General features: G+C 60.6%; 1 protein-coding gene across 1 annotated transcript; it reads right to left on the minus strand.

The window, feature by feature from the left end:
- Positions 1-926: 926 nt before the first annotated feature.
- On the minus strand, positions 927-20,722 carry Kcnn1 (potassium calcium-activated channel subfamily N member 1). Its single transcript, XM_077795703.1, has 9 exons — positions 20,651-20,722; positions 16,116-16,616; positions 15,481-15,576; positions 12,139-12,557; positions 9,371-9,512; positions 6,950-7,060; positions 6,136-6,263; positions 2,919-2,988; positions 927-1,275 (listed from the first exon to the last, which is right to left on the minus strand). Exons 2-9 carry the CDS (start codon positions 16,533-16,535, stop codon positions 1,021-1,023), a joined length of 1,641 nt encoding a protein of 546 aa, XP_077651829.1. The 5' UTR covers positions 16,536-16,616; positions 20,651-20,722; the 3' UTR covers positions 927-1,020.
- Positions 20,723-21,721: the final 999 nt, after the last annotated feature.

The raw sequence follows: 21,721 nt of genomic DNA on the forward strand, positions 1-21,721 counted from the left end.
AAAAAAAAAAAAATAGTGTCCCTGGCACCTCCCCAGACCTGTCTTGTTCTTGGGCCTGAGCTGTCCTCTTCGAACATATCAGGGCTGGCCTATCTCCTGGGGCCAGGCGCTGATGGCCTTATCAGAAGCTGCCAGGGGCCTTGGTTCCCCCACCCGCCCCACCCCCCTGGGCTAGCATCTGCCACGTGGGACCGTGGCCACGCCAGAGACAGCACCCAAAACCCAAAGCCTGGAGGGGCCTTTGGTTCTGATTGCGTCTGGAACCCTGCCCACCAGTCCACCCATACGCCTGTCCTAAAGGATGCCACCTGTCCCCACTCAGACCTCCCTCCTGTGGCTTCCCCAGAGCACCCGCCGCCTGCCAGTGCTCCCAGCTGCAATCCTGGCCCCACGGCTGCCTGCAGTGTGGCCTCTCTCAGCCTCAGCTTCCCCTCCCGTCCTGGTCAAGTTCTGGTGACGTCACTGTGGTCATTTACATGGTATTCAATGTATATAGCAGGTGCTCAATGTGTGTCCTATGAAAACTGAATACCCGCTTCACCCATGTCACCTGCCTCCCTGGATGGTGACCCGTGGTTCTATCCATCCAAGGTGGGGTAGGCATGGATGTCACCAAGGAGCTGTCCCCAGTGGAGCTCAGAGGACACTAGGACAGGACAGTCAGGGAACCGGCTGTCCTCAACCAGTGGTGTGCGACCAGGGGCCCCAGCCACCAGGACAGGCCACTACGTGGTGGGTCCTGCTTTATTCAGAGTCGGCAAGGACCCTCCCCGGCTGCTCCACACCCTCCGGGGGCGCGGGCCAGTAGAGGGGCCAGTGACCAGGGGACGCTCCGGGCTCCCCTGTCTGCTGGGCGCCCGCCCCGCCTCCTGCTGCACTGGGGACGCCCGGTCCTCGAGCCCAACTCAGCTTCGGCTTCTTGAACCGCAAGAGGCGACACTGTACAGGGCTTCCTGGACGGCGTGGGGACGGCGGCCACACGATGGCCAAGATTTAGGGGTCGGGTGGCGGGCAGAGCCGTCACCCGCAGTCTGAGGGGGCCATGGGCGGCCACCGGCGCGGCGGGCTCTGGGCTGTCTGGTCCGGGAGGCCAGGGCCGGGCCGGGGCGGCGGCGGCGGGGGCAGCGGGCGTATGGCTTGGGCGACGAGACCGGGCAGGGCCTGCAGGGAGGTGCCCAGCGCGTCCAGGCGGCTCTCCAGGGCGGCCAGGCGGACCTCGAGTTCCTCCTGCTGGGCGTGCAGCTCGGACACCAGGTCATACATGACGCTCTGGGTCTGCAGGAGAGAGGAGAGCTGAGCGGGCGGAGGAGGGACGGGCACAGGCGACCTCGGGCTGCAGCTAAGGGGGCGGTGGGGGATGGGCACGAATGCCAGGCTCAGGGCCAGGGGACCTGGGGGATCCAGGAAGGGTGGCCACAGCCAGAGGTGCCCTGGGGATGACCTGGACACATGTAGCCACAGGGGACTTCAGTGGGGGCTCCCAGACCTGGAGGAGGCGTTGGGCTGGGAACAGGGAGGCTCAGGGCCAGGGTCTGCGGGGAACATGACCGGGTTCCTGCCCCACACTAAGCTGGGGAGGGGGCGGGGCCTGATGAGATGGGGGACTATTCTAAGGATCACAGATCAGGGACGTGTCACTGGAACATTCACTGTTTCAGCAGCTGGTGGGGCGTCCCCGTCACCCCTGAAGCTTCCCCACAACCCAGAGAGGTGCTCCTGTTCACGTGGGCAGGAGATGACCCCAGGGACAGTCCCTGGCGCAGATGCCGCTCTGGCCGACAGGTGGCGCCAGAACCCCGCTCTGTGACTGACCGCGGCCAGGTCACAGGAGAGACCTGAGGACTCCTCAGGCAGCACATAGAGGAGGTCGGCACCTGCTCCCTAGGAAGCTTGTCCCCCATGGGTCCCCCTCCACTGCCACCACCCTGGGTGAGAGGGTGGCATCTGCTGGTGCCTGAAGCGGCATCCAGCCATGGACAGTTCTTTTGGGCTCTCTGAGGACAGTAAACCTCAGAGTCAACCCCCTCAAATTTACAATATACATTTTATTTTTCCCAGAGAAAACTATTCCATTAGCCAGAAATCTTGGAGACCATTCAAATTTAATATGGAGCTGGGGCCACAGGCGCAGGAGGATCACCTGAGCTCAGGTGTTCAAGACCTGCCTGGTCAACAGGTGAGAGCCCAGTCCCAAGACCCAACCAAACCAAAAACCTACTGACCAAAAATTGAAGAATATTTTATCTTTTATTAATTTTTTTAAAATTAGAAACTCACATAATCCAATCCAGTGAAAGACTTATTTCAAAGAAGGTTTTGTTAAATGTGTTTCTGTGAGGAACGTGTGATGAAAGGGTGGGCCAATCTTTTAAAATCCAACTTTCAGGGGCTGGGATTGTGGCTCAGCGGTAGAGCGCTCGCCCAGCACGGGTGGGACCCGGGTTCGATCCTCAGCACCACATAAAAATAAAGGCATGGTGTTGTGTCCATCTACAGCTAAAAAATAAATATTTTTTTAAAAATCCAAATTTCAAGGCTGGGGTGAGGCTCACGGGCAGAGCCCCCGCTCACCTGGCGCAAGACCATGGGATCCAATTAAAACTAATTTTTTAAAGTAACCATATTAGTATTTGAGACAGGTTTCCTGCTTTGTGGCCCAGGCTGGCCTCAAACTCCTGAGCTCAAGTGATCCTCCTACCTCAGCCTCCGAGGGGCTGGGACTCCAGTCACCCCCGCCCCCGCCCAACACATCAGTCATTTAAAATAAACCCAGCTGCCAGTGTCAACAGGTACAGATGCCACACGCAGAGGTAGATGCCTAGTGTCTCTCTTACATCAGGGCTACAGAGGACCCTGGTCCCCGGCCAGCACCTGTCCCTCCAGTCCTCCTCTGCCCGCACCCTGCCCCGCCCGCTCACCTTGGCCAGCTCGGCCATCGTGTTGGCCTGGTCATTCAGCTTCCCTTGTTCAATCTTTACACTCCGGAGCCTGGGGAGACACAGGAGGGTGAGTGGGGGCAGGTGGCAGCTGCCGTGGGAATGGGGTCCTTCATGCACCCACCCACAGTGGCCTTTGGGACATGCATCGGGTCTGCAGGCGGAGGGCGGCTCAGCTCCCATGCTGTGGCCACTGGCTGAGGTGTCTGCAGGACTGGCCCCAGTCGGAACCGTCCCAAGACCCAGCGAATCTTCACACCAACCCATGGGACAGACATGCACCCTGCCTGCCTCTGAGGTAGGGGTTGGCATGCCCCGCGGGTGCCCATCGCCACCATGCACCCCAGGCTCCTGCCACCCCGAGCCCCATGGTGACTTACTTTTGAGCCCTGGCAGGACCAGCAGAGCAGGAGGAAACCACGAGGCAGTTTTAATCTCAGCGCAGCTGAGCGGCACGCACCCGACCCCACCCGGCCCCGCACCCCACCCAGGGCCAAGCTGGGGGTCCCGTGGCAGAGGGGCTGCTGTTGCTCTGCAGGAGGGGCCCAGCCTTGAAGGCTCAGGGCCAGCCCCCCAGGCAGGTGCCTGTCCTCTGTCCCTCCCCTCAGCAGTGTCCACACGGTCCTGGCCATGTGGCCTTGCTGTGCCTACCATCGGGCCTGGGCCCTCAGATGGTGTTTCACCCAGAAAAGCTGAGGTCCGAGGGGCAGAGCCACTGCCCAGCAGCATGCACCCCAGCTGGATTTGAACCCATAACTGCCCCTGGTTCTCTATGCCCTCGGCCCCTGGACAGCTGCCTGTGGGGGCAGCCGAGGTGTGTGCTCTCCTGTTCCCACTGTCCCTTCTGTGCTGGTCAGCCCAGGGCGCCACGTCAGGGAGGACTCACCTCCCTGCACCCCAGCCCCAGTATTCCAAGCTCAGCCTCCGTAGGGCCCCCGGCAGGAGATGCCCAGGGAGCTCCAGTCCAGAGAAGCAGAGCTGGAAAGACACCCCCAGGCCCGAGTTCAGGGCTGGGTGCTGGGGAGCCCCAGGAACAGTGGGAGGCCGCCAGGAAACCCAGACAGCCTTGCACTGGGAATAGTATCCTTGGCTTCTCTGAACTGCCCTGTTTAGGGTGAACCATGTTCTCCCCAAAATTACCCTCACTCTCAGTACCTTAAAATGTGACCAAATAGGAAATAGGGCCTTTGCACATGTCCTCAGCAAAGATAAGGTCATTAGGGTGGCCCTAATCCATTGTGACCGGTGTCCTTACACAAAGGGGAGGGGCTGGGAGAGCTCAGTTGAGGAGCACTTGTCTAGCATGCAAGAGGCCCTGGGTTCCATCCCCAGCACCACAGAAAAACAAAGCAAGATAAACAAACAAAAACCCCTCCCATGGTAGCCAAGTGCTGTGCCCCGAGCCTGTCGTCCCATCTACTCAGAAGACTGAGGAAGGAGGATCCCTTGAGTCTAGGAATTCAAGGCCAGCTGGACAACATAGCAAGACCCTGTCTCAAACAGAAACAAAAACAAGAGTCTTACCACAGTCATGTGACAAGGGGCTGCTGTCATCAGAAATCAGTCCAATGATAACAGTAAACACAATAAATGTAAACGGACTAAACTGTCTAGTTAAAAAACAAGGACGTCCTGGGTTTGGGCACCTTCCTGACCCCCGCCCCTCCCCCCAAAAAAAGACAGGGATGTAAAAGGCATGAGGAAGTCTTTAGGGTGACAGATATATTCATATATTGGCTGTGATGATAGAGTCATGGCGATAGTATACATATTTTAAAACCAACAAAACTGGGGAGGAAGGGGAAGGATAGAGGATAGCTAATGGGTTTGATCCCCAGCACGGGATGGTATAGGAGGAATGACTTCTAATATTCAGGGGCACTGGAGGGCAACTGGCTGACAACCTCTAATTGTGATGTGTCAACATAGCTAGTCACAACACAAGTAAATAACATATACTTTGAGACAGGGTCTTGCTATGTCGCCCAGGCTGGCCTTGAACTCCTGGGCTCGACTGATCCTCCCGAGCAGCTGGGACCACAGATGTGGACCACCAGGCTCACGAGGAAATGATAACCACTTGAAGAGATGGATATAACAATTACCTTGACCTGGTCTTCACACATATACACACGCATGGAAACATCACACTGAACCCCGTAAGTCTGAACGATTATTCTGTCAAGGTTTTGAAAATATGAAAAAGCCAGGTGCGGTGGTACACGCCTATAATCCCAGCAACTTGGGAGGCTGGGGCAAAAGGTTCGCAAGCTGGAGGCCAGCCTCAGCAACTTAGTGAGACTGTCTCTCAACTAAAACAAATAAGGCCTGGAGATGTGGCTCAGTGCCCTTGGGTCCAATCCCCAGAACCCAAAAGTAAAAATAAATAAACAAACAACATTGACTTCATCGTTTCTTTTACTTTCTTTGGAAGTGGAAATTGCACTGTTGTTCACGTGTTCTTCTGTCCCAGAAAGTAAAGCTTCCTCAGAAACACTCAGCTTCCCTGTTCAGCAGAACTGAACAGCAGGACAGAGACCATCCAGCCCCACAGCCTGAAATATTTACTACTTGTCCCTTTACTTGGAAAAACGCCCTTCCTGGTGACATTTCAGATTCACCTGAGGAACTGAGGTTCACGCTGCACCCAGGACATCTCGTAACTGCTATTGGAAGTGGTCTGTGAGCTTTTTTTTAAGCTCCCTAAGTGACTCTAATGAGTGGCCAAGGATGAAACCCACTTGATTAAATAATTCCTGGGGCCAAGGGACCACAGAAGTAATCAAGTAGTTTCTAATTGCGCCACACAACCTCACGGATCGGATCACACATTTCATTCCAAGCTTCCTGGGAGGCAAAGCAAAAAGGGAAAATAGCTTCCAAGCCAAAACGTTCAACCATTCTTGTTATCCCAGAGAGTAAAGTCTGCTTCCTCCACTTATATTGGGTGGCTTCTGCGACTCATCTGAGGCAACTGCAGTGGCTAGTGCCTGGCCCGTCGCTTGCCACCCCCCCCATCTTCTTCTCTTCCCCAGCACAGGAATGGCAGGTCCCAACCAACTGACTATTTGGCGTGGGGGGGACCCATGACGAGGCCACGGTGGGCTGCCTGGCCTGGCCCTTGGCCTCCTCCTGGGGGCCACAGCTGCCTCTAGGCCCGGCAGCCTGGGAAACAGAGCGGGAAAGTTGCTGGACTTACTGATGGATGGCTTGGAGGAACTTACGCTGGTGTTTCCGAACCCGGGCTTGGTCTGGCCTCTTCACCAGCCTGGTGTGTTTGTAGATGAGCCACGTCTCCCTGAGAACGTTAGCGGCGGCATTTTTTACCTGGGGCCAGAAAAAGAAGTTTCTCAGGGTAGGTAGAAAACCAGGGAAGGTTCTAGAAACCTCCAGGAACCCCCCAAGACTGGAGTCCCTGGACTGTGAGGTGTGGGGCTGTGGGAGCACGTCCACACCCTAACACATGGGCTCAGCCCGGCCAGGCCCTGGGGTACACCGTGGGAACCTCAGCGCAGCGCAGCGCATCCGCCCCTTTTGATATCGCCTTGGCTTTCTTCATACGAGGGGTTGAACCCAGGGCCCTCTACCAGAGAGACATGTCCCCAGCTCTTTTTCATTTGTATTTTGAAACAGGGTCTCACTCAACAGTGACTAGCAATCCTCCTGCCTCAGCCTCTCAAGTAGCTGGAATTTCGGGCGTGAGCCACCCTGCCTGGCTGAGGCCGCCCTCATTCTCTGTACGGGGACACTGAGGCACAGAAGGTCAATCTGCAACCTGGCCAGGTCAGAGAGCATGCACCTGGCACCAGAGGCGGGGTCCCAGGACCCATGCTTCCCTGCCTGGGCCCTGGGGCGGCTCCCCACGTCGCCGCCTGGGTCTGTGCACAGCAGGTCATCGTGCACTCGCAGTCTCCACCCAGGCAGGGCGGTCACTCGTGGGTGCCTAGGCGGGCCCGCTGGTGCGGGGGAAGGCGAGCAGGGAAGGCGGCCGTGTCCAGGGCTGGGGTCCTCACCCGCTTGGTGAGCTGAGTGTCCATCATGAAATTATGCACGTGCTTTTCGGCCTTAGTGAGCTCCAGCTTCCGGGCCACCACGGCCACCACGAGCGCCGTGCAGCCAGCTCCCTGCAGGCAGAGCGAGGGGCACATCAGCCTCCAGCCCCGAGGTCCCCTCCTCCTCCGGAGACCTGGCCTGTCCCACCCCTGCTGGGCTGCTCCAAACCCGCCATGGAGCCCAGGAGCCTCCCGCGCCTCCTGCCTGGCCCAGGTGCGGGGAGCCCGCGAAGAGCTCGTTCAGTCCCCAGCCCCTCATTCTTCTCCCCTCCGGGTAGGGGACTCAGGAGAAAGGAGCAAGAAACAGACCCGCAGGCCACGCCCACAGCCACGGGCACAGCCACGCCCACGGGGCGGGAGGATTTGGAAGATTTTGTTCAAAGCTTCCGGAGACAGGGCCGATGTACACAGGGCCACCAAACAGGGTCAGAAGGACAGGCGGGGGCTCAGGGCATTTGCGGGAGGGGAAGGCAGAGGGGGCCCAGGAAGAACGGGAGCTCCCCTGTGGCGGTTGGGGACTTGCTTGTGGCCCCCCCCCCCACTGCTCAGGGCACCAGGGAGACGGGGAAGGGCAAGGCCAAGGTGGGAGGGAGACAGAGAAGGGTGACATGGAGTAGAGGAAGGGGGGGGAGTTCTGCCACCGAGAAGCAGGGGACAGGGAACCTCAGACACCCAGGGGTGTCGCCGGCCCAGGGAGGCAGGTGGTCAGGGTGGCCGGGGTGGCAGAAGGCACCCATGACTGAGCCACCGGCTGCTTCCTTCTGCCACTGCCCAGTCACAGGCTGGGAGCAGGGAGAGGGCCACACTGGGACCTGAGGGTGGGGGCCAGGACGGCTGACCGTTTCTCTGGGGCTAGAAGGAAACATTCATGGGAAGGAGCAGGGAAGGGCCGGGACATTATCAAAAAAGTCCTGGAAGGGTTTGAAGACCAACATGCCAAGCCTGGGTGGGTGGGCAAAAGGGGAAGCAGGGCTCCCCACCTGGGCCAGAAGGAGGATCCAGGAAAAAGGACAACTGAGGGACCCATGTAGAAGCACATGGTGCTTCATAGATACAGTCTAGACATGGCGTTGGCCACTCAATGCCAGCTTCCAGAAGGCCAGGCTGGGGTGCCCTGAAGTTGAAAAACAAGAATCTCATAGATGGTGCTGGAAATTGGAGCCTGTGAGGCATCGAGCACAAGGAGATGCGCTTGGGTAAAGATGGAAGGGGAGAGGGTTGAGGGAAGAGGGAGAAAAAGAACCTGGCTGAAGCGTCCAGGTGTGGCTTCATGTGACACCTAAGGCTGAATGGAAAGGGCGGAGGGCGCTGGGTTCTGTGCCCACCACCGAAATCCAAAAAATCCACCAGATAGACCTGAGTGACCAGTTCCATGTGCAATGGGGGCAAGGGCAGGGAGCAGGCTGCAGGGTAGACACGGAACTTTCTGGAAGGAGCCACACCTGACAACCACGCCCATTAAGGGCACATGGCTTCTCCACTTCATCCTGGCCCCCCTGGGTTCCAAGTCCTCCTGCACCAGCTGCCTGGGGAGGGGAGGGGGCACAGTCTCCCGCTTCCCCCCCCCCACTCCAGGATGAACTGAAGCCAACCCACAGCGAGTCCCTCCGCAGAAGCGCGTGCAGCCAGTGGGGGTGGGGGGGGGCGGAGTCTGCTCACAGCACAAGCGGGCGGCCAGCAGGGGGTGACAGGATGGGGAGAGCTGGAGGGAAGAGAACAGAGCGAGGGGGGGGCGGCGGGGGCGGGAGGAAGGAAGAGCACTTGTGGAGGAGATGAAAGAAACTTGGCGAAAAAGAAGGTTCCAGAAGGAGGAGATGATAGAAAGGAAACGGATGATGGAATCAGGGAAAAAGGAGGACGCCCACGCCCACGAAGCTGGGTTGAGAAGCCCAGGAGAGCCGGGTGCTGCTGGCCCGAGTCCACAGACTGCCGCAGCAGGGAAGCCACACAGGGTCCTGGGCTCCTGGAAGCCAGCCAAGGATGGGGGCACGGCGGGGCTGTGACCTCCAGACACTGACGGGCTGCCCAGGGCACTCATGGTTCCAAAGCATAAATGAGCCTAGTTTTTGTAGCAAGAGGAGAAAGTGGCAGAGAACAAGCTGAGAAACCAAGGCCCCGAAGGCTCCGGTTCCTTGCCCCGGATCCAGGGCTATGAATAAACTGGGCTACGGAGAATAAGGGGGCAAAGATGATACTCTGCTCAGAGTGGACCTCAGCTCCTGGAGGGGCTGGCTACTCAGCCAGAGCTGGAAGAGCCCACTGAGAGACCCCGAGGCCTGAGGGTGCAGATGTCACACGACAGGAGAGGGAAGGAGCAGGGGAGGAAGGGTGGGCTGGCAGGACCTCCGGGCAGGGTTGAAGCGGGGTGTCTCCCGCCCTTACCATGATGCCAGTGAGCAGGCACACGCCCTTCCCGCAGTAGGTGTGGGGCACCATGTCACCATAGCCAATGGAGAGGAAGGTGATAGAGATGAGCCACATGGCCCCCAGGAAGTTGCTGGTCACTTCTTGCTTGTCGTGGTACCTGGGGAGTGGGGGTGGGGCTGCCATCAGTTCACAGTGAGGTCTCGCCCCGTCATACCCCTGGGGCAGGGCCAGGACTGAGGCCCCTGCCCACCATGCCCACCGGCTGCACCAGGCCCTGACCTCGGCCACAGGGAGTGGGCCAGTCCGGGGCGCAGTTCTGCTGGGGGCAGGAGGTAAGGGCGCCACAGCCTCCTTCCCTCCCTCTCTCCCAACCCTCCCCCTTGCCCAACACCCAAGCTACTGCCCCCCAGCCCTGGTGACAGGACAAAGAAGGGCCCAGGTGAGGGTGCACCCACACACGTGCACACAATCCCTCTCCCGAAAGACACACACACAGGGACACAGGTGGCTGAGGGTGCCAGAAGCAGCAAGGAGTGAAGGCAAGGATTTAGGTGAGACACCAGGAAGAACTTCCTCAGCCAGTGAGGCCCCAGAGAAGAACTATTAGACAGGCCAGCGGATGGAGCCCAGGACTTAAGAGAAGGAAAGCCAATACGCAGGGGAGGCACCAAGGCCCAAACCCCGGGGGTCTTGGGTTTGAGAAGAAGGGGGCAGGTCACTTGGCACAGGGGACAGGCCTGGAGCTATGGGCTGGTATCCAGGGGAACAATCCCCAAGATCTTGGAAAGGACACAACTTTGTCCCAGTCTCAGCCAGGCCTGGGGCCCCAGCCACAGGGATTCAGAGGCACATCTGTGGCCGCCTCAGGGGAGGGGCTGGAGGTTGGTTCTCTGGGTCTGGAGCAGCCGGGAGACCTGTCTGCTGTCCTTCACCTCCCGGGACAACTCTGGATGTCCACTCCAACTGTCAAGACTGCCGTCAGGGAGCCAGGGGCCCTTCCCGCCGACCTCGGCCTTCCCAGCCTCCAGAAGCCGAGGCCAGCTGTGGAGACCACCTGGGGGCAATTAAAGTCAGCACTCGGCTGGGGAGACGGGAGGTGGGGACCCCTAGGCCGGCGGGGCACAGGGAGACTTGGAAGGAGCAGTTGTGCTGGACACAGCCTGGGGACTGGGGTCTGGGGGAGGGAAGGAGGTGGAGGCCTCCCGAAGGGGAGCTGGGCAGATGGAGCCCCCTGATCAGCTGTTTGGGGGTCTCCAACCCCTGAGTCTTGGATGCTTTTCAGGGCCCCTCCAGTCTGGGCTTAGGCTGCTCACGAGGTGGGGGATCAGAGACAGAACCCCGTCTTATACAGAGGCATGTGAGCCCCAAACTGCCCCACCCTCAATGGGGGTGAGGGGGGACCACCAGCACCGGGCCCAGGAGCCAGGAGGGTGGGGGCAGAGGCGGGTGAGGCCACGCCCACTGGAGCATGAGGCCACGCCCACCGGAGCATGGGGGGCTGCTGCTGAGAACCCCAGGGGCAGAGGCGAGGAGCATGCAGGAGGCAGGGTGGGGCCAGCAGCGGGGGCAAGCGTCATTGCTGGGCTCAGAATTTAGGATTGGCTGCCCTTGGCCCTGCCCCGTCTGGGGGAGAGGCCTGCAGGGACCCAACCTGGACCTCAGGGACACCTGACCATGGGCCACCCCAGACCTACTCCTGACCCCACTCCTGTCCTGATGGGTGGGGATGGGCTCTGGGACTGGCACGGGGACATCGGGGGTCCGAGAAGACCCCCCCCAATGACTCCCAGATGGCAGACCTTGATCCCCAGAGGAGCTGGCCCTGGCCACTGTGAACCAGCCATCGGGTCCGAGAGGGGCTGCAGGAGGGGTAGGGCGTCAGGGCGAGGGGAAGTCCAGCCTGGGGTAGCCAAGGCCCTCCCGAGCTAGGCATGAGCAGGGGGAGCCCCTCTTGGACAAGGAAGCCCAGGACAAGTCCTGTTGCCCCTCAGAGACTCAGCTTCCTCATCTGTAAGTTGGGCTGATGGTCTGCCGCCTCCCAGGACTGTCCAGACAAAGCCCACAGAAGCCCTGAAGGCCGGGTGACCCCAACCCGCTAAGCACTCAGGAGGGGGCTTCAGAGCCGCCCAAACAGGACGCTTCTCCAAGCGCCTTCCTCAGGGAGACAAGGACCCAGGCCCAGAGAAGACGGCCTCCAGCCAGCGCGGGGTGCCCCCAGCTCCCCTGGGCAGCGCTGGCAGCCCCGCTGACCCTCACTCGGCTGTCGGCAGCTAATCTTAAATTCCCAGCAGCAGCGGGGGCCGCGCGGGGGGCTGCAGCTCTGAGCGCGCTCTGAGCTCGGCCAAGGGCGGGACTCACATGTTCTCCCTACAGTCCGGCAGTGCGGGCAGAGGGAGAAGGAAAGCTGGTTACCGTGGGGGCAGGGGAACAAGGGCGTGGGGTGTCCCTGTCCCGCTGTGTCCTGCTGCCTCTGCCACCCTGGCCTGAGGTCCTCGAGGAGCGAGGGAGGCCTGCGGAGGGGAGGTGGGGCGAGCGGGAGCCCCGCCCACGTTGGGGGAGGAGCCAAGAGTGGCCCAGGACACCCCCCCAGCTGGGATGCAGGTCCTCAGGAATGAGCATTGAGACCACAAATGGGGCCAGGGGGCACCACAGGGCTCTGGGGAAGGGTGATGAGTGGAAGTGCCGGCGGGAGGGGGGCCAGGGTCACGAGAGCCGTGGATGGGCAGGGGGACAGAGGCCCGGGTCCCCAGCCCTCCCGCTCGACCTGGTGGCCTGGGGCGCACCTCTCACACACGCGCACGGTCCAGGCCGCGATGATCCAGGAGGAGATGCTGAAGACGAGCAGCACGGTGCCCGGGCAGATGGTCATGAGCGTCTTCATGACGAAGCGCGTGTTGAAGGTGATCTTGTTGAGCGCCCCGATGCTGCGGCTCGAGGCGTCCGTGAAGATCTTGCTGTGCAGCAGCATCACGCGGCCCAGCAGGTAGAGGCGGAGGAACATGGGGATGGACAGCAGCACGTCCACGTCGGCCTCGGCCACCGACGGCGCGTACGTGAAGGCCAGCCGCGCCGTCCACGTGAAGCGGTAGTGGCCGGGCACCGGGTGGATGGCGCACACGGCGAGCTCCAGCGAGATGAGGAAGACGCGCTCGCAGGTCATGGCGATGCGCCAGTCATCCGCGCCGTTGTCCACCATGAACAGCTGCCGAGAGCGGACGCAAGGAGGACGGTGGGTCCCAGACTCGCACCCAGGTCCCACCCCCAGGTCCCACCCCCAAGAGCGCCCTTGCCAGGAAACCCCACCCAGCCTCAGGTTCCCAAGAAAAGTCAGAAGCGTGGCCTCAGAGGAGGATCCCTAGTTCTCAGCTCTGGCCAGATTCAAACTGAACATCACACCGGCCGGGCACGTCTGTCATCCCAGAGGCTCGGGAGGCTGAGAAAGGAGGATGGCAAGTTCAAAGCCAGCCTCAGCAAAAGTGAGGCACTAAGCAGCTCAGCGAGACCCTGTCTCTAAATACAAAATAAAAAGGGCTGGGGAGGCGGCTCAGTGGTTAAGCGCCCCTGGTTCAATCCCTGGTTCCAAAACAGAACAAAATCAAAAACACACAAAGACCTACGCTAACAAGACCGGTGTGTGGACAGGAGAGGAGGAGACCAGGGATGACAGTGAACACATGAGAAACCACACGAGGACATGGCGACAGAACGGCCACTTATAAGGCAAGAAGAGCGGTCCCAGGGACCCACCCCCTGCTGGCCCCTTGATCTTGAACTTGTGGCCTCCAGAACTTCGAGAAGACACATCTCTGTAGTTTAGGCCATTTCGCTTCTGGTATTTTACTTATAGCAGCCGCAGCGAACTCACGCAGATTTTGATCAACTTATTAATATTGTGTGGTTCGATTTATATGAAACGTCCAGAGGGGGCGGATCCAGAGGCAGAGAGCATGGCTGCCAGGGGCCAGGGAGGGGGTGGGGAGTGACTGCTGATGGGGATGGGGTCTCCTTCTGGGATTTTGGAAATGTTCTAGAACTAGATAGAAGTAACATTTACATAACATTGCAAATGCCACTGAATTATTTCCCTTTAGAATGGTTACAGTCATATTATATGAATTTTACTTCAGTAAAAAATATCTAGTGGGATGCAGTGGTGCACACCTACGATCCTAGCTACTGGAGAGGCTGAGGCAGGAGGATCACAAGTTTGAGACCAGCCTCAGCAACTTAGCAAGACCCTGTCTCAAAATAAAAATATTAACAGGGCTGGGGCTGGGGCTGAGTGGTAGACTACATGTCTAGCATACAAAAGACACTGGATTCAATTCCCAACAGTGCCAAAAATAATAATAGTAAAATTAAATAAATACAATCAAACAGGAGCAAGTCAGGGGTGTGGCTCAGTGGAAGAGTGCTTCCCTGGCACGTGTGAAGCCCTGGGTTCCATCCACAACACAAGAAAGACAGAAAGACAGACAGACTGACTGATGACCTTAGAAAGAGGGGAAATTGGAGACTGGGGGTGTGGCTCAGTGGTAGAGCGCTAGGCCCTGGGTTTGATTCCCAGTACTGCCGAGAGGGAGGGGGCACTTAGACACAGACGTGCACAGAGAAAACGGCCTGTGAGCTTCGAGACCAGTGATGCATCCACAAGCCAAGAGTACCAAGACTGCGGGGGCACCAGAAGCCAGGAAAGAGGCTGGAGCAGCCCCCACAGACCTAAGGAGGAGCCAGCCCTGCTGAGGCCTTGGTCTTGAACCTTCAGCCTCCAGGACCGGCAGAGGGTGCATCTGTGTGGAGGGCACTCCGTGTGGGTCTCTGCACCGGCCCCTGGCTCATCAACACACAGGTGCCCCCTTTCTATTGAACAAAGGCTCTGTGTTTTATTTTGGTTATCCATCCATTCACTGAGGGACCTTGGTGTGTGTGTGGGGGGTGTGAGTGTGGGGAGTGGTACCAGGGATTGAACTCAGGAGTGCTCCACCACTGAGCCACACCCCCAGCCCTGTTGTGTATTTTATTTATTTAGAGACAGGGTCTCACTGAGTTGCTTAGGGCCTCGCTAGGTTGCTGAGGCTGGCTTTGAACTCCTGATCCTCCTGCCTCGGCCTCCTGAGCCGCTGGGATTTCATTAAGGGAAATTCGTACATGGTTTCTACCTTCTGCCTGTTGTAAAAGATGGTCTTATAAACATTTGTGTGGATGTTGATTTTTGTTTCTCTTGTGGGGGTGAACCTAGGAGGGGTTGTTAGGGGCCAGGGTAACCTCTTGGTTAGCTAGAATCCGCCCTCCACACCTGAGTTCCATATCACACACTCAGCCACCCACGGACTGAAAATATTTTGAAAAAAAAAAAATCCCATCTGTACTCTTTTTCTTGTCACGATTCCCTAAACAACACACCACATGCACGTTTATGTTGTGTGAGATGTTCTCGGCCATCTAGAGGTGATTTAGAGTCCCAAGGAGGTCATCTGCAGGAACTTGAGCGTCCTGGGGTTTAGGTATCTGTGGGGGTCCTGGCGCCAATCCCGCAGGGATCCCCAGGGCTGGCTGTATTGGAGGAACTGCCAGACACCTGTCCCCAACAGCCAGCCCCCAGAGACACGTGCACATGGCACAGATGGAGATTTCCCACTCGCACGTTCTGCCAGCCTGAGGCCCCTGGAGCTCAGGGGTCTGCGGCCAGGGCAGGAGCCCAGGCCGGTGCTGCCCACCGGGATCTCCCAGGGCCTGAGCTGGCTGAGCTCCATAGCAGGAGGCCAGGCCCAGGCCCAGCGACTCTTCCCATTGGGAAGGACATCGGGTGCCTCCCAGGAGAAACAGAGCCTGATTCCAGGGCTGCGAAGCCACCAGGAAGCCACCAGGGCCATGAAGCTCACTGTGTCCCAGACCCCTGGCTCCGCCCTCCTTCACCTCTCCATGGGTTCCGGTTTGGAGAGGAGCCATGAAAGTTAACAGGCAGAGGCGCTGCAGGGAGGTGGTGACGACGTGGCGACTCTTCACCGAGAACTTTGGTTTCTATTTGTCCTGTGTGTCCTGGGGAGCAGGGGTCCCAGCTGGGCTGACCAGGGACGCTTAGGGCCCAGGGTGAGGAGCCCCGCCCTGCCCCTGGAGGCACTGACCTGGATCTCCCGGGCGTGGTAGAGGACCACGAGGCCCAGCAGGATGGCGGTGGACAGGCTGATGAGGCATTTCAGGGCGAACGAGTAGAGCGAGTCCTGGGGAGAGCGAGAGGGCGCTGGGGGGGCTCCCAGGCACCACCCCCACCAGGCCCCTGGGGACAGCAGCTGGCCAGAGGGCGCTCCTCCCCATGGCCGCCCCGGTGCCCGCTGAGCCTCCATCTCCTGAGCTGCCTGTCCCGGCCTGGTCTCACTTGGGTCCTGAGTTTATAAGGCCTGGTCCCATGTGGCCCTGGGGTGTCGCGAGGCCTGCTCGGCCATGGACTGGCACCTCCGTCTGCAAGGCCTGGCTCCCTCCAGCCCCAGTCTCCGGGCAGACAAGCCCTGGTTTCTGTTCTCACACCCACTTGGTGACACAGAGGACTCACAGAGCCAGGCTGGTGACACACCGACCACTCTAGATGGAGCGGGAGAGCGTGGCCTGCCCCAGCCCAGCCTTCCCTGGGGTCCCCCTCCCCAGCTCACCCGGGGAGCAGCAGAGGGAGGGGCTGGAGCGGCACAGGGAGCCCCAGGGTCCCCTGCATTCCGCGCGCGCCTCCCTGGGGGCCCTGAGGTGCCTGGGCAGGGGCTGTGCCTACCTTGGTGTACACCCCCCAGGACAGCTCGGTCTCCGTCACCATGACGACGATGCCAAACATGCCGAAGATGAGGGCGTAGTCACTGAGCCGTTTCCGCTTCTCAAAGAGGGCCCTGCGGTGGCCCAGGCGGTGGCCCACAGTCGGGGTCTTCCCAGGGCCCCTCCGCCCGCCTGCTTCGTCCTCCTCCTCCTCCTCCTCCTCCTCCTCCTCCTCCTGGTCCTGGGGCTGTCCCCGGGGGCTGCCCGGCGAGAGCCTGGACGGCTCGCTCTTGGCCACCACCACCTGGAGGCCGGGGCTGGGCGGGGGGTGCGGGGGGCGGCCTGCTTCAGGGTCCAGAGGGTCTCGGCCCAGAACACCTGGCCCGCTGCCCAGCGGCCGCCCCACGCTACCATTGTGGCTGTGGCCGTTCATGACCATCATGACCACCTGGCTGCCGGGGCTGGACTCCCTGCAGGCCACCCGGAGCCCGGCATGGCTCAGTGGCTGGGCTCCTGCGCTGACCTGCGGAGAGCAGAGGGACTTAGTCACAGGAAGGCCTTGGTGACTGACCAGAAGAGCAGGGATCAGCACCACTGTTCCAGAACATTCGAAGGCACAGGCCACCTGGGGAGGTCAGGATGCCAACATGTGGGTCACCATCCAGACACATCAAGTCAGCCTGTGGCCTCTCGGCTTGGACACCCCCACCCCGCCCAGTGCCGTCATTTGCTAAACCAAACTCCCTACTGCGGCCAAGAGGCCCTCTGTGGTCAGCCTTCCGCCCACCCCACCCCAGGCTCACTGCCTCCCAGCCACACCAGCCTCCGCATGACCCCAGCAAGTCCTGCTCTGAGCCTCTGCAGGGGCTGCGCCCTCTGCCCGGAACACCAAACAGCAGACCCTTGCCTGCTGACTGCCTCCGCCCCCAAGGACGCAGCTGGCACCCAGTGAACACCCGCTGGACGCTGCAAGCTGGCGCTGCCATCAGGGGTGCCTGGGAGCAGAGACGCAGCATGGGAGGAGGATGTGGTTCTGATCCAGATCAGCCCCCCAGACTTCTAGACGGAGACTCTGGGCTCCTCGCCCCAGACTTTCCAAAAGCCTGAGTGTGTTTACGCAGCTCAGGTGAGGCCTGGGCCACATCAGAGACCAAGGCTGACGCTCCCTCTGCCTCAGCAGGTTTCAGGACCAACCCTCCCTGCCAGCCCGCTGTCTCACACCCTCACGGGCACACCCTGCGGCCACCTGGCCAGGGTTTATTGAGCATCTACTATGTGCCGTGCTTCAATCTTCATGCAGATGTCCACCCTCACCCTCACAGTATACCCCAGAAGGGGATCCTGGGCTTGGCCAGTCTTAGGGATGGAGACCCCGAGGCACAGCACTGTGAAGGGACAGATTTCTGGCCTTGGCTGCCTGGTGGGATTCAGCAGACATGGGCTGGAGCTCCTCTAGATGCCAGGCCTGGGTCAGGGAGGTGGGCAGCAGCTGTGCCTATAGGCAGGACAGTCCCCACTCCCACTGGGGTGGCCGATATGGACACCTTCAACTCAGGACACACCAAGATGAGCCCGACTGTAGGGGGAGACAGAGCGGCCTTGCCCACCACCCACCACAGTCCACGTATGCCCTCATCCAGCAGCCCCCACAGGGGTCTGTCCCCTCCACCAGGTATCTCCAGATGCTGGTGCCATCCCCTCGTGGCCAGCCAACCTCGTAAAGCCTGTCCCCATCCCTGCCTCCACCCACACTCGGCCGGGCACGCTCAGCCCAGCACTCAGCGGCGAGGCCTCCCGCCCTGCGCTGCGGGACTCAGTGGCCCCTCCCGGCCCTGGTTTCTCTCTATACAAACTCTCGGCCCCGCTCTCTACGCTGAGGACACCGCCTTCCAGGTGGGCAGGAGCTCATCCTGGCCCTACATCCTGCCTTCGCCCGAGGGCAGGGGGCAAAGAGACCTCAGGTGCCCTTCCACCGTCCCCTGAAGGTGCAGAAGGTCCCCACCTGGGCTGGGGAGCACAGGCAGGCAGGAGAGGCGGGTGGCCTGGCAGACAGGACCCAGAGGGGGCGGGGGCCTGCAGAGGGCCGCTGCAAACGACCTTCCAAACGCACCGATGAAGAGGCAATTTGGGATGTGACTCAGCCACCCGACGCCTGGGCCAAGTTCAGCGGTGTATCTGCCATGTTCCTCCTCGCCTGGCAGCCGCGTCCTAAGGTGCCCTGGGCAGGGAGGGGGCAGCGGGGGGCAGGGAGGAGGGGAAATATGACAGGTGGCTTCTGAGAGGGCAGAGGGTGGAGGGCTTTCCCTGGGCCCCTTATGTGGACAAGTGCCAGGGCTCTTATTATGTTTCAAGCCCTTGATCAGAAAGATCACATTTCATCCCTACTGCCACCCAACGGGGCAGGTGACATGCCTGTTCCCATTCCACAGATGAGGCAAAAAGCTCAGAGAGGTTGAGCACACTGCCCAAGGCCACACACACAGGAAGGGCAGGCACCAGGTTGGTGCCATCCGGAGGTGTCAGGATCTGTCATGGGAAGAGGGAATCAGCCTGGCCTTGCCCCGGAGAGGCCACAAGCTGGGAGACAACGGGTGGTGAGTTCCGGATCCCTCTCTCCGCCTCAGATGATGAGAAGGACAGAGTTTCTTTTCTGAGAATCCCCCTGGAAAAGGGGCAGCCCATTTCTAAAGGCTGGGAAGGACCAGAGGCGCTGAGGACCAGGCCTCACTCTTGCAGGTCCCCCTCCCCCAGGGCTGCCTGGACCACAGCCCTAGAAACGCCTCGAAGCACCAACCAAGGCTTGGAACCATGGAAGGTGTTTCATCCCTTTGTTCTTATTTTTGTGGTGCTGGGGGTTGAGCCAGGGGCGCTCTAGCACTGAGGACAGCCCCAACCCTGCTTTATTTTTAATTATTATCTTTCTACACAATTCCTTTAATTTATTTTCTATTTATTTTTAGGTGGTGCTGAAGATTGAACCCAGGGCCTCGCATGTGCTAGGCGAGGGTGCTACTGCTGAGCACAACCCTAGCCCCCCCCCCTTTTTTTAAAGTTTTTGAGACAGGGTTTTGCTAAGTTGTGCAGGCTGGCCTCAAACCTGTGATCCTCCTGCTTCAGCCTCCAAAGTCTCTGGGATCGGAGGCATGGCTGCTGCACCCAGCAGGAGGGTGTGTTTCAAGTTCAAGGCCCCAGTTTCAACACCGAGGATCCCCATAAGGTAGGAGCACCCTGTGGACTGCACTTGGATTCGAGCACCCTGGGCATTTAAGAATTGTTGAATGTGTCTGGTTACAAGACCCCTGCTCCCTGAAGGCTCGAGCCCAAGAGACACACAGACTTGTGGGAAACTGGGGGGGGGGGACAGGAGGGCTCTTGAGAAAAGCAGGGAGCAGAGGAGCTGGCCCACCTAAAGTCATGTGGGAAGAAAGACAAAGCCAGCAGCCCCCAGAGGCCTTTTTACAAATGATGGGCTGGTTGAAGCAGCTGCCCAGGAGAACCCTCAGGTGTCCCTACTGAGGGGCAAAGTCACTGCCCCTCTGGAACGCCTCTTCTTTAAGGCACCCCAATAGTACTCATCCTGACACCCTGGTGCCCGCAAGGGAGTAAGAGACACCTCTTCCCATTCTTAAGAACTGGATCAGGAGGTGTCCCCTGCTCATGCGCCAGTCCTCAGAGCTGGGCCCCCACCCCCACCCCAGTGTTTCCAAAGAGCCAGAGCCACACACGGCAGAAACTTCCAGGATGCACAGGCCTGTTTTGAGTCCCAGCCAGGGCAGCCCCAAGGCTGCGTGTCCCTGTGGAGGGTGAGGAAGGACCCTGGGGAACCCCTCAGCCTTCTCAGGACCCTAACTCTGCAAGGTGGGCAGGCTCCACTTGTCCTCCTGCCCTGGGGCACAGGCGGCTCTAGCTGAGCTGGATGCTGGCTGTCAGCCTGGTCCCCATCACCACCACCAGGAACCTGCCTGCCAGCCCGCAGGGGCCACTCAGCCTGCCCTGACCTCCTGGAGGCCACCACCCTCACTGCCCTCCTCTCTGATCCTCTCCATCAGCGTCTTCGCTGGGCCCCAGCTCTGACATTCACATCTGCTGCCACACCTTCCAGGACAGCAGGGGCAGTGCCCTGGGCTGGGTACAGGGACCTGTGTGTCCAGGGAGAACTGGGAGTCTGGGGCTCGCGGACCCTTTGCGAAGCATCCCAACCCTTGGCCCGAGGGCTCAGCCGTGGTGAGGGGCTCCTCCTTCCCGTCCCCAAATCATCCCGGCTCCCTGCCAGCCCTGCGAGCTCCCCACCTCCAACGTGTACCGGGCGAGTTCGGAGACTCGCTGCCCTGCGCCCCGCGCCCCGCCGGGCTCCCCAGGACGGGGTCCGGCTCCCACTCCCTCGGCGGAGCACGCTCGTCCCCTCCTCCGCGAGCCCCCTGGCCTCCAGACCCCGCGAGACCCTCCCTCCTGGCCCTTACCCCCAGCAGTGTCCCCTCTGGGACCTGGTTCCCTCGCTGGGTACCCGGGGCTGCGCATCGTGGACCCTCCCGCCGCCCCTACGGTCCCACCGTGTACCTGAGGACGACGGTGGGTGGACGAGGCTGGCGGGGAGAGGGTCCCGCGCGGCCGTGGACCCCCCGGCAGAGGCCGGGGCCGGGGTCGCGGCCGGGACGGGCAGCAGCGAGCGGGCGCTGGGCCCCGGGGCGGCGGGGCCGGGGGCGGCAGCGGCCGGCGCATCCCCCGCCGCCCAGTCTACGGGCCCGGCCGGGGGGCGAACGCCCGCCCCAGCCCGGAGAGGAGGGGGCGGTGCGACGCGAGCGGCGCCGCCCATTGGCCGATCCCGGCTGGCTCCGCCCCCGACGACCCCGCTAGCCCCGCCCATATTTAAAGATCCCACATTCGGGGCGCCCGTTCTGCTCTCAGCTCGTGGTCAAGTTCGCACTCTTGCCCCGCGTCACGGAAGGGGCCTTGGCAGAACCACAAGCCCCGCTCGCCACAGCCTTGGAGCCTCCTAGCCACTCGTGCCCCAAAATGGGTCCCCTGACTTTAGTGGCCCCTCCAACCTTGGCGTGCCTGGGGGCCCTCCACACGGCTCCACCAGCGGGGTGGACAAGTTTGCAGGGACGCCCTCTCCCCAAACGACCTCCTCAGTGGTCGGCTCTGCGTAGAGGAGCAGAGGCGGGGGCAGGATGTGGGCAAGTAGGGGGTGCCTAGAAGCCTGCTGCAGCGGGGGGGCTCCGGGGTGTCTGCGGTGGGGAGCGGGTAACTGGCTGGAGGACACCTTCTCTGGGAGGGGAGATGCCTGCTCACCTCGGGCTCTCCCCACCTAGACCCCAACACGCATGCCCAGATGGCAGGCGCAGGAACCCCACGGAGCTGGGATCACCAAGTTGGGGGTCCCCCAAACAGTGTCCCTTCCCCAGGCATTTAGGTTGGTGTTCATTCAACCTTAACGGGGCTTGGGGGACGGAGGTGGGAACGCTCCTGCTCCCCCAGACCGCCTCACTGCCCTGGTCCCCCTGGTCCCTGGCTGTAGGGATGGCAGTGTATGGATCTGTACCCTAGCCTGGGGGGTCCCTGGGGCAGCAGCTGGCTCCTCCCCTCTCCCCACACACCCCCATCTGTTTTCCTCCTGGAGCTCTAGGT

This window comes from Urocitellus parryii, chromosome 3 (assembly GCF_045843805.1).
Source record: "Urocitellus parryii isolate mUroPar1 chromosome 3, mUroPar1.hap1, whole genome shotgun sequence".
NCBI lineage: Eukaryota > Metazoa > Chordata > Mammalia > Rodentia > Sciuridae > Urocitellus > Urocitellus parryii.

What these genes read in the sequence shown, in the direction of transcription:
- Kcnn1 (XM_077795703.1), bottom strand. Translation starts at nt 16,535, where the DNA reads ATGATGGTCATGAACGGCCACAGCCACAATGGTAGCGTGGGGCGGCCG. An exon ending in ACCACGCCCGGGAGATCCAG is followed by an intron (nt 12,558 to 15,480) that starts GTCAGTGCCTCC and finishes CGCTCTCGGCAG; the next exon opens with CTGTTCATGGTGGACAACGG. An exon ending in CGATGGCCGAGCTGGCCAAG is followed by an intron (nt 1,276 to 2,918) that starts GTGAGCGGGCGG and finishes TCTCTCCTGCAG; the next exon opens with ACCCAGAGCGTCATGTATGA.